The sequence below is a fragment of the Medicago truncatula genome, chromosome 7 (assembly GCF_003473485.1).
Source record: "Medicago truncatula cultivar Jemalong A17 chromosome 7, MtrunA17r5.0-ANR, whole genome shotgun sequence".
In the NCBI taxonomy this organism is placed as follows: domain Eukaryota; kingdom Viridiplantae; phylum Streptophyta; class Magnoliopsida; order Fabales; family Fabaceae; genus Medicago; species Medicago truncatula.
Window position 1 is genome coordinate 39,556,233 of NC_053048.1, and position 12,273 is coordinate 39,568,505.

At 31.7% G+C, this 12,273-nt stretch overlaps 1 protein-coding gene across 1 annotated transcript; it reads left to right on the forward strand.

The window, feature by feature from the left end:
* Positions 1 to 4,615: 4,615 nt before the first annotated feature.
* LOC11435743 (INO80 complex subunit D) lies at positions 4,616 to 7,558 on the forward strand. The gene is made up of 2 exons (XM_003624514.4): positions 4,616 to 5,167; positions 6,972 to 7,558. Exons 1-2 carry the CDS (start codon positions 4,722 to 4,724, stop codon positions 7,225 to 7,227), a joined length of 702 nt encoding a protein of 233 aa, XP_003624562.1. The 5' UTR covers positions 4,616 to 4,721; the 3' UTR covers positions 7,228 to 7,558.
* Positions 7,559 to 12,273: the final 4,715 nt, after the last annotated feature.

The following is a 12,273-nucleotide window of genomic DNA, read 5'->3' on the forward strand; positions in this document are numbered from 1 at the left end:
ATTCAGAAATCAATCCCCGCAAAAATTTTTGTTTTTTAAAATAGTCTCTGGAGGGACTATTTTCAAAAACAAAAAAATTTGCAGGAACCTTTTTAAAACACAAAATATTTTGCAGGGACCAAAAACTACAAAATGGGTTCAATCAGCGTGCGCCACGTAGGCATTTTGGTGACTTGTCATGACTTAAATGGGTCCAGGGGTATTTTTAAAAGACAGATTTTTTTGCAGGGACTGATTTCTGAATTTTTATTTTACAAGGACCAAAACTTAAACGGGCTATATTTGCAGGGACGAGTGCAATATTTAAGCCTTTTAATTTTCAGCAAATTGTCACTTTAGTCTTTTAGTATGCATCTGATTGTTATAAAGGTCTCTAACTTAGGATTAAATACAAATAAGTCATTGATTCTGCATTTCGGTTATCACTTTAGTCTTTGGCGTTAAATAATTATGTTAACTGATGATGTGGCACACGTTTTACAATGACATGACATGTGAGGTGTCACATGGACTAAAGTGAAAGTAAAAAATGATCATTTTGGTCCCTGAATCAAAAATGAATATCCCTAAAATGAATCTCAAATACCTGAATGTCTTCTAATTCTCTATTTTGTTCAAAATCAATCTTTCATTAAATACCAACTTATTTGTAAGTCTCTGATTGTGCATACTTACTATCAGTTAGATCTCTGACACTAAACATGTATTCTCACCAAGGTCTTTTCCAAGTTGTACTTTAACATAATGCCACCTACGAACAACAATAATACATAAGTGCAAGAAGCATGAAGGAGGCATTTCGACATTTGATTTTTAATTTGTGTATTTGTATTAAAAGGTTGTAAATTATTATAACACTTGCGAAAATAATTCCATAATCAAATACAAAAATGTTTCCATAACATTACTATTGAGTTATTACATTAAGGTCAACCATGGAGCAATCAAAAGATTGCACCAAATTTGGGTATATAATTCAATAAGTCATTATATAATGATTCATCAAGATATTAAACAAAATATTGCACCCCAGTTGTGCTTATAATTTAGCAACTTCAGTACATACATAAACTAATGAACATCACATAGTTGACATTGTACCCTTTGGGGTAAATATTAGAGTTGGAATGAAAGATGTAAGCATTTGTTCTTGCTTCTTGTAAAGCATGGATAAGACCTTCATCATACAGAATAAACAAACACGACATTAGGGGTCAAACTCCAAATGCACGTATGAATGAACAACAGATATTTACATCTTTCATGCCAACTCTAATATTTACTTCAAGGTGTCCAATGTCAACTATGTGATGTTCATTGGTTTATTTGTGTATTGAAGTTGCTAAACTATAAGCACAATTGTGGTGCAATATTTTGTTTAATATTTTGTTGAATCATTATGTAACGACTTATTGAATAATATGTCCAAATGCGATACAATCTTTTGATTACTTTATGGTTGACCTTTATGTAATGACTTAATAGTTATATTATGGAAACATTTTGGTATTCAATTATGGAATCATTTGTCAAAGTGTTATAATAGTTTACAAGTTTTTAACACATATACCCAAAAAATCAAATGTTGCAATGCCTCCTTCCTGCTTCTTGCACTAATGTATTTTTGCTGGCAGTAGGTAGCATTCTGTTAAACTAACAACTTGTCAGGGACTTCAGTGAGAGTACATACTTACTGTCAGCGAACTAATTAATAGTAAGTATGCACAGTCAGGGACCTAACAATAAGTTTGTGTTTAATGGAAAATTGATTTTGAACAAAAGAGAGCATTAGATGACATTCAGGGATTTAGGCGCCTTGGATGTATAATGGAGGTCGAATTTCAGGTTTGGGTCAATCGAGCGAAGTGATTCAACATGCAAGAATTCATTATCTTGTTGATCATGAGAGTAATAGTTGGAATCACCAAATGATTTCATATTATCTTGATGATGCGATGGTTGAAGATATTTTCAAAACGCCTTTGTTTAGTCAAATGACGAAAGATCAGTTAATATAGAATTTAGAGAAAAATGGTCATTATTCTGTTAGAAGTGTGTATCGACTGTGTATGGAAGTTATCACGAATAATTCATTTCTACACCGTCCCGGTAATTGGTCTAGTATTTGAAAATTAAAGGTTCCTTCGAAAGTGAGAAATCTAGTTGAACAATTGTTTTTACTAAAACTTTTCATCATAAGTGATATTCTATTTTCACACGCCAAAACATATTGCAACTTAAGGAAATCGTTGGACCTTTTGAATATTGAGTCATGCTAATTTGTACTCTTAAGACACTATAAAAGGAATCAATTAATAAATGCATGAGTTTTTTTTTTCGATGAAGAGGAAAAAAGAAGACTAAGCAACTCGGTGCCTAAAAACTGTAGAGGAGTCGGCGAACAAGATATAATTTAGTTGTGGAGGAAGAGATGTCCATATCTTCAAAGCGTTAATGTTGCCAACCAATTGGCACATTCATTGCCTTTCCTTAAGGCGTGAGAAAAAGAAACCAACCAAAGGATTAAATAGATAAAACTTAAAGTTTTCAAAATAAAATATACACAATTTTCAAGTTTTTTTTTTCTACTTTTGGTTTTTACCAGTTATGAGTTGAGCGCTTTAACTTTTCAACCATGGATGCTTAGTTGTCGAGGGAATCCTATTTTGTGCTGTTAAATACTCCCTCAGTTTCTATTTAAGTGTCACATTTGCTAAAAAAAATTGTTCCTATTTAAGTATCACTTATGGAGTTTAAGATTGTAATATATCAATTATACCGTTAACCTCTCGATTATCAAATCTGACACATTAATTGCATAGTATTATTTAGAGCTGTCAAAACGGGCCGGCCCGTATGGGCCAGCCCGTTTAGCCCGAATAAATATAGGGCTTGGGTCTAAAATATTGAGCCCGAATTTTAATAGGGCTTTTTAGCCCGGCCCTTAAAAGCCCGGTACCCGTTAGGGCTAGCCCGAATGGGCCGCGGGTAGCCCGTTAGCCCGCATAACAAAAAAAAATTCTATAAATTATATATATTTTTCAAATAATTATTTACTTAGTTGATTATCAAAGTATAAAACAAAAGTGAAAATTCAATGAATTAACACAAATATAAATGTAATATAAAATTATATTTATTCATTTCGTTATTTATAGTTTTAAAGATCGAATATATAAATATCTATAACCATAACATATCTAATTTATTTAAAATCATTTTTCTCGTCGTTTTAGTTTACGACGTTTGTACGAAAATGTTTACAATTTACTTCTGTGCTAGACATTAATTAAACATATTAAAAATATTATTTATAAAAAAATTATAGTAGTGTTTTATAGTATTTTTTAAAATAAAAAAAAATATAATTTTTAATACGGGCCGGCCCGTTTAGCCCGCGGCCCGTGTAGGGCCGGGCTCGGGTAGTATATTTCAAGCCCGTTTTGTCAACCGGGCTTTTTAGCCCGGCCCGCTAAAGCCCGAAGCCCACTAGGGCCGGCCCGTTTAGGGCCGGACCGCCCGTTTTGACAGCTCTAGTATTATTGTAGCCTAATCCAATTCCTCTACTCCATTAGACACATTTTACTGAGGCAATGCTTTCTGCTAATAAATGCAATAAACCCACTCTTCATTGTTCCAATACATAGAGCCATGCATTTATGTAGTGAACGGCTCAATGATATACCAAGAAAAAGTTACACTACATATATTAAGTGTAGAAAAGGAAAAAGAGAGCTAATTATGCTCTGCCTTAGTTGTAGCAAGTTGGATAAAAGCGACACATATTAATGAACAGAGGGAGTACAAGTTAACATTGCCTTTGAATGGCTTGTCCAAAAAAAACACTGCCTTTGAAAATTGATCCTTTTAAATTGATTGGCCATTGACGCAAGTCATAATAGTTATCACGATCCAAACATACAATAATTCAAATTTACTTAGATTATTTTTTCGTGTCAAATTTTTGCTATAATTAAATTAGATTATTTTCCATGTCATATATGATTGGTCATTTTTACGGATCAAAATGAATCTTTGCATAAGGAAACAGTTGGCCATTTTGAATGGAATGACTATTCAGTCAATCATAATAATTTTCAAAGTTAAGGGATTAAAAATAATCAATTAATTTCGTAATTTCAAAACTTTGTTTTTTTAATAAAAAAATATAAACAATCAATTAGAATATAACATCTATAAAATTAACGTTGAATATTACGAACATAAAAAAAATCCCCCTTTATCAATTGATGAATTATTCAAACTAATCTAAATTTAATTTATGAGTAGAACAATTTTTAATCAAATTTTACTTATTTTTTTTATCAAACTTCGGATTAATCCCATTTTATGTCCTCTTATAATATCATTAATTAAAACTAATATTTTAATTTTGCAAAAAAAAACTAATATTTTAATTGTTTTAGTTTTTTTTTTAGAGATATTCTAATTTTTTTTTTGAAGGATCGGTTAGAGATATTCTAATTGTTTTAGTAAAAAAAAACTACTACTCTCTCGTTTTTTATTTCTTGAATTAATGTTTTCCACATCATTAATTAAAACTAATATTTTAATTGTTTCAGTCAAAAAAATAATATCCCGAGTTTCAATGCATATGATTCTGTTTCTCTTTTGAAAAAACAAAACTTCAAAATCAAAATCAAAATCAAATAAAACCAAAAGAATCGCCGAAAATCTCTCCAACCAATCCACCACCACCAATGGAAGACTCTCAACAACAACCACCGCAACAAATTGCGCCGATGACAATCGACGGCGCCGACGAAGACTTAGCACTCGCGGCCTCTTCCGTCTTAACCCGCCGCGAGGTCCTCGTTCGCCGCCTCCGCCGTGTCAGACAACTCTCTCGCTGTTACCGAGGTCATTACTGGGCGTTAATGGAAGAGCTTAAGGCTAAGTACAGAGAGTATTACTGGACTTATGGAAGGAGTCCGTTCAAAGAAGATGAAGAAAGAAATTCAAACGGTGTAAGGGATTCGGGTAACGCTTCTGCTGCTGGTGCTTTTGATAATGGTGATGATTTTGTTCGGTGTGCTTATACTGGCTGTAAGACCAAAGCTATGGCTCTTACTAAGTATTGTCATGCGCATATTTTGTCTGATCCTAATCAGAAGCTTTATCGTGGTTGCACTGCCGTGGCAAAAAGGTGAGTTTTTTTAATTATTTTTTAATTTTATTTTTTGATTTTTTTGGCGTTACTGTAATGTTGTGTGATGTAGAAATTTTTGATTAATAACAAATATGGATAATTGGGTTTCTTGCAATTTGGGAATTTGTGTTTTTAGGGCTTGTTGTTATGTAGAAGTAGATAATGTTGTTTTTTTGGATTTGGTTGTGTGGCTATGGAAAAGATTATTATTATTTTTGACTGGGTTTTGGAATGATGAGTATTGATTGTGGTTGATGAGTAAAATGTGTAACTTTGTTTGTTTCTGTGTTTTTGGTAATACTATGTTTTATGAGAAGCACCGACAAAGACACCGACACCCGAATGACAATGACACCTGTAATAGTTTGAGAAACTTGATTAATTAAACAGGAATGATAAATGAACAACCCTTTTGGTTGTTCACACCGTATTTTGCTACGTTTAGGTAATATAAGTTGAATTTTTTAAACATTTTGTTTTACCTTGGAATGCGTGTCAGCTTGAATTATGTCTTGGGGGTTATACGGTGTGGAATAAGTTGTAGGTTTTGGGTTGTCAAAATAACTGCTCTTAATTAAATGTGGTCATATATGTTTTGGTGCCTTCAATCAGAAGTGTTGGTGTTCTTGACATATTGGTTATTGACTATGAAGCACATGTATAGACACAAACTCGTCGACTCCAATAATTGACACGTGTCAAACACCGGGACATGTCTAATCCGTGGAGTGTCTTTGCTTTATAGGTTATTGATTGTTTTGCTTTCTTGCTGAATGAACGCTCTTTTGTTTTCTGTGTAAGTTTTGAATGATGGATATCGGTTCAAAATTGTTTTTCCTTTGGGTTAAAACATGATACTTTTTTCTCTCTTGTTTTTGGTTAACACATAAACACTTGTAGTCTATGGAGCACAAACATGACACTGACACATGGATATTAGTGAGGTAATAGGTGATCATTTGAAAAAATGGAACTGATTGAATGACCAGGTACACTGATACATGTTAGACACACCAGCCACGATTCAAACACTAGACACATTGTCAATCTGAAATGTTGGTGCTGCATAGCATGTAGTTATAATTGTAATTCAACATAGCGTGGGACATTTTTGTTTTGTCACTTTAATTCAATTTTGTAAACCTCAATCTTTCTTCAGTTTATGGACCCAAATGACACCCTTGATCTTTTTGGACAAGTTTGATTCGAAGTTTTTGAGAATGTAAAAATTGTCTTCTTTCAATTTTCTCATCCTTGCTTATGATAGAGACTTGGGTGTTATAGGACGCCTAAGTTCCACGTCAAGTAGTATGGGATGCTCGTTGGAGTACCTAGTGATTTGATTCTTCTCCCTTGACATGTAGATTTCAAGGAGAGTTTTCCAAGTGCTTGGGGTGCTTATCAGCTTGTATACAAAAATCACCCCACAACTTCCAAGCATCAATACATATCTGTTGACTTTAGTTTAGTTGTATGTCATGCAGTGTACATGTAAAAAGGGTTAACTTCACAACTTCACCAATGTGAATGAGCCATCTTGCATTATACAGTTTTTGATTTTATACAGAAAATCTCTCTATTCAAAACTTACACCTCTGTCTGTACCTATCCTACCAATTAAATTTAATGCTTGTATTGTACTGTATCATTGTTTTTATCATTTATGTCAATTGTCAACAATTGATAAATTGATTTTCTTGTCCTTTTCTGTTTTCATACATTGCTTATTGTTTTCTTATTTTTAATAATTATTATTACCTACAGAAGACAATTCAGCTGATAAACTTTTGGCTTTATGCAGTTTGCCAACAGGGCCAGTCTTTTGTAATAAGCCAGTATTGAGATCCATGGTTCCTTTGGTATGCCCTGCTCATTACCAATTAGGCGAAAAGTGCTTGCTTCGTGCTGTAAAAAGGGCAGGCCATAACGTCCCAGTTAATGGTAAGCCTAGTCCACAGTTACATCTATTAATTCCTGAATTTGTCCGCCAGATTCAAAATAAACGAAAGGCTGCACGCAAGGCAGCTTTACCTAAACCTAAACCTGAGACTGATTAACCAAAGCTAATGTTGCTGATTATTGGAAATATTATTGATTCACTAAAGACTTTGCACAGTATATAGGGAGGTTGGGTTCCAATATCTGAGAAACAGAGTTATGATTTGGTGTTTACTGTTGAAGCATCAAGTGTCAATAAGAAATGTACTTTAGATACCTGTAAATTGCGAGTATGCTAGTTATGTCCTTAAACTTTGCGACTCTTTATCCTTACCCGGTCATTTTATTGGCATTCTATGAGCAGCATTACAATACATTAAGTTGTTGCTTGTTATTCATAATAACAATTTGTTGGTTGGATTAGGAATTTCTATCCTAAAATTCTTGATACTAATATGGTAAAGTAATTTAACTTTATAAATTAGTGAAGTGCAAAAAGTGCCTGATGAATTCATGTGATCTGTTAAAACTCAACACGGCAAAGAATACCACCTCAGGTTCTGTTTTTATTGGGAAAAAATGAAAGCAAGTGCAATTATTGGCTCTTTTTATAGATTGAAATAAAAATGATTTTGGTATAAATGATTTAGAGATCATTATTTTTTATTAAGAGGTGTTTAATAAAAGCATCAGCTATTTTGTGTTTCTTTAAAATTATAAGATATTTTGGATCTCTCTCTCTCTATCCCTCACCTATTAAAAATGTTTTTCAGCGTAAAAATATTTTTTTAACAATGATTTTTGGAAAACAGCTTGCACAAACCTAACTAATACTATGTTTGGTTTAGCTTTTGCTAATGATAGATTCACGTTTGCAATGCATTTTACCGTGAATGTATGAAGCTGAAAATCTCAGCTTTCTAGGAGACGTTCGTGAAAAGTGTTTTTTATTTTTTAAAGTGAGTTTCTCCTCAAATAATCTTAAACAAACACAGTCAAACTAACACATGTCCATGGCAAAAGAGATGTTCATGACATTTCTGCTCTCGTGTTGCAAATGGTCCTAACTATTATATAGTATTAGGAAATATAAGTAGCTACTATTTCCTTTTGTTATTTTTGTTACATTTCTAAATGATGAACTGCTGACCGTTGTTCTACCTTAAGGTGATCAATCACCTTTATATGCTACTGTTATGGAAACTGTGTCATCAATCAAATACCTTAGTCTCATGATATTTGTTATGGTTATGTACATTCTTTCATAAGTTTTTTTCTTTGTCATGGTTATATACATTCTATCACATAAGTTTAATAAGATGGGAGTAGTTTTCCTCACCTTCCACATTTATAAAAAAACCATACATATTTTTGGAAGTATACTTTTAGGCGACATATTTTACTAGAAATGTACTTTCAGATAACGCAGCTTGTATTTTCCTCAATGATCTTTGGGTTTGGGAGAATTTCCTCACGGATGTTTCTATGTAATGTCTGGTCCTGTACTACAAATATTTTTCTTAACTTCTAACCATAATCTGCATCTCTAATTGGCAGGGCCGTTTTAACAAATTCATAGGCCCGGTTTTAATTTTATAAAGGATGCAAAAAAATAATAATTAGGGCCCCAAAAAATTAAATAAGTTATTTAAAAAAAAAATATTAGAAATCACATTTTGGTGGGTCTTGAACACATGACCTCACACTCAACAAAAAGTGGCCACGCCACTAAAGCAAGCTGTACAAATTGAAAAAATTTGCTTTTAATAGATATATAACCATTATTTTCATGTCTTACATATAAAAAAAATATTTTGGGTCCCAAAAAATTGGAGACCCAGTGTCGTCGCCCAGCCTCGACGGGTTATGGGCCGGCCCTGCTAATTGGAGATTGACCTTATAACCTTGAGAAGAGGTATTATGTACAATTCCAATGGGGATTGTGCAACGATTTTATGTCACAATCATCTTTTATTTAGTTTGACTAACGTGTGTTTTTCATATATCCACGTTGTATTTTCTATTTCCATTCATAGAGATTTTTTCCTCGCTTCAAGGGTTTTTTTGGAAGAATCTTTTCCTTTCTGGAAATCAAGATATATGCAGTATATTTACTATTTAGATATATAGAAGTTTTGATTTGACTGTTAACAAATTGAAGGCTCTTTTAAAGCGTTTTATGATTTCTTTGGTTATTGCTCAAATGAATAAGCCAATTTACTTCCTATTAATTTAAAATTTTACTTTGTTCATGATTATATCATGTGTTGAAGTGCATATTCAGCCTTGTAACAGAACCAATCCTTTTACGAAGAAAGTAGAAAAGAAGATCATCCAAATGAAGATGCAATATGCTTACATTTATATTCAATTTCACTAAATGACACAAAAAAGAAGTTGCTGCAGGGGTTAAGGTTCTAGTAAATCAGTTTAATATGTTTGGTTTGAATCCCATCACCATTAGTTTTTTTTTTTTCAAATTTTGATTTTTCTTCAAATATAAAAAGTCAAAGCAGTCGTTGAACCGTAAAGAACACATTCAGAGTAGAAATATTTTGTTATAATCAATGCATTTGTTTTTTTTTTATTTATTAATTAAATGTATAAAATTTAAGAGAATATTTTTAATTTTGGGTTGGTTAACATGTGCCCTTAAGACACAAGTTAGCTTTACCCAATATTATTAAATTGGATTGGTTCCAAAAATAAGTTGAGTCATCGGTTTTTAGCGAGTGACACCGGTTTACACAAGTTTAATTACATGACCGATTTGATATGTGAAACCGTCATACCCACTGGTTCGAATGACCAATCTGAACCGATCTTTAAAACTATGCTCTTAACCGTGGAAGAAGATGCATTAGCTCAACAGTCCTAAAAGCTCTTTTCATGGTCAACCCCTCGATAAAACCTCTATCTCGTCTAACAACCCCTCTGAACAATTTCACCATCAACGCCGGTCTTCCATTGTCCGAAGGGAACAACCCCCTATCCTGTTGAGAATATTATGATATATTTTAGTCATTTTATCATTTAAAAATTATTTAATACAAAATAAGGCATCATATTACTCTTGTTCATATTAGTCCCAAAAAATTACAAGTAAACTGAAATGCATTTTAAAAGTAATATGGAATATATAATTTTTATGTTGATAGGTTTCCTGAATATATATGTGATGATGGTGACGAAGGAGAAAATCTCCATGTAGTGCGGAATAAAGATGGAGGAGATTGTGAGAGATTGATGCGGGTGGGGGGTATGTTCCCCTCTCTACTTCGTTAAACAACACGTACTATTTAAATTTTTTTTTTTTTGGTCAAGCTATTTAAATTTATTATTGAAGATCGATTATTCAAAACCTTGTCTAACACAAGATAATTGAAGTTTATATTTTCCACACCTATTTGTCAAAGTATTAAAATTGTAAAAATACTATATACATTATAAACATACATGCATAATTTAAATTACTTTAACCTTTCAGTAAAAAGAGAAAAAAGAAATAGTTTAAACTTCATCATACAAAATTTATCATACAATACTTTAAAATAAATATCAATCAATAGTATTAAAATGAAAATGATTCTATGGATGGATGGCATAGTTGCATACAATAAAGGGAAGAACATGGTATGTGGCTTCTGCACACACCTTAACGCCCACCATAACTAAAAGTAGAATATGTGCATTTATTTAAATAAAGAGAACTGATAATTGTATAGATAAAGAGAAATGATATTTAAATAATCATTTTTTTGATAGTTTTTGTAACAATTTTCTTTCTCATATTTATATTATGTTTTTACTTTCTCTCTATTTTGAATCGGCTTTTATGTCAATACTTTATTTTTTATGTAAAATTTTAATTGTTTCAAAAGTTGTCATATAAATGGATGTTCAAATAACACAACATTGTAAGATGATATGTTGTCTCATTTAGATAATACACCCTCCGCTCACTATTATAAAAAAAATTTAATTGTTAGGTTCATTCATTCAATAAATAATATATGTGATCTATATAATAAACCGCATACATCACTAATTTAATAAAAATAAGTGAGAATGTATTTGAATAAAAAAATAAGAAGTGTTTGAAGTATTTTTCTTTTTTTTGGTCAAGTGGAATACTTTCTTTTGTTATGGAGTGAAATAAATAAATCGAGACTTTTGTAGGAATTGACGGGCATAGAGAAATGTTTGACAAGCCGATCAAATATCGACACGTCTTGTTGCTTATTGGGTAAATTTACCCGTTTTGTAGCATGTACTGACACGTTTTACCCAAAAATAGCAGTTCATTAAATTGTTGTAATTGGAGTTATTTATAGGCGAGTAGTTCATTAAATTGTTGTACTTTCTAGTTACTCGACGAGTACATGCACCCAATTCTTAACTCTTGAAGTATGAAAATTTAGGCTAAATTATTTTACATTATTTAATTATAATAAATTAGTTTTTCTTTTTCTTTTTCCCGTACCACTTAATTCCTTTAAGTTAACTAATATGTAACAAGCTATAATATTTTTTCGTAACACTTAGGTTCTTAAAATTATTTAATAGAAACTTTTAGGTCTCAAATAAGTTATATTTTTAAGATCTAAATTTCTTAAATTGTTACGGTTAAACAACATAAATGACCTAATTGAAACGAAAAAAACTTAAAAAACAACTTGTTGCAATTAATTAACTTAAATGACTTAAGTTGTATGAAAAAAACCTAAAAGATCAATTTATTACAATTAAATATCCTAAAAGACTTGTGGTGTAATTTAACTAAAAATTTATTAGTATAGAAACTTTCTCATGAAAATTTATTCACAATCTCAACCACTCAATAGCTATTATCTTGAGAATTTATTCCTATTTTCCTTTTCCTTTTCTATCAACCAAAGGCAAGTTTTTAACTTTACCGTTTCTACCATGTTTTTGCAAATAATTTTGTTTGGAGTAACTCATTAGATAGTATTATAGCAACTAAATATAAAAATATATTAACTTCATAAGATAAAATTTAAAATGAAATTAGCCCAACCACCTCATTACGCCAATGAAGATTGACTAAATAGGTAAGGAGTTGACTCACCTGCAAGATCGTGAGTTCAACTTCCGTTGCCGATGCGATAACCTCTTAAATAAATGATCTGTAAGACGTCAATAAA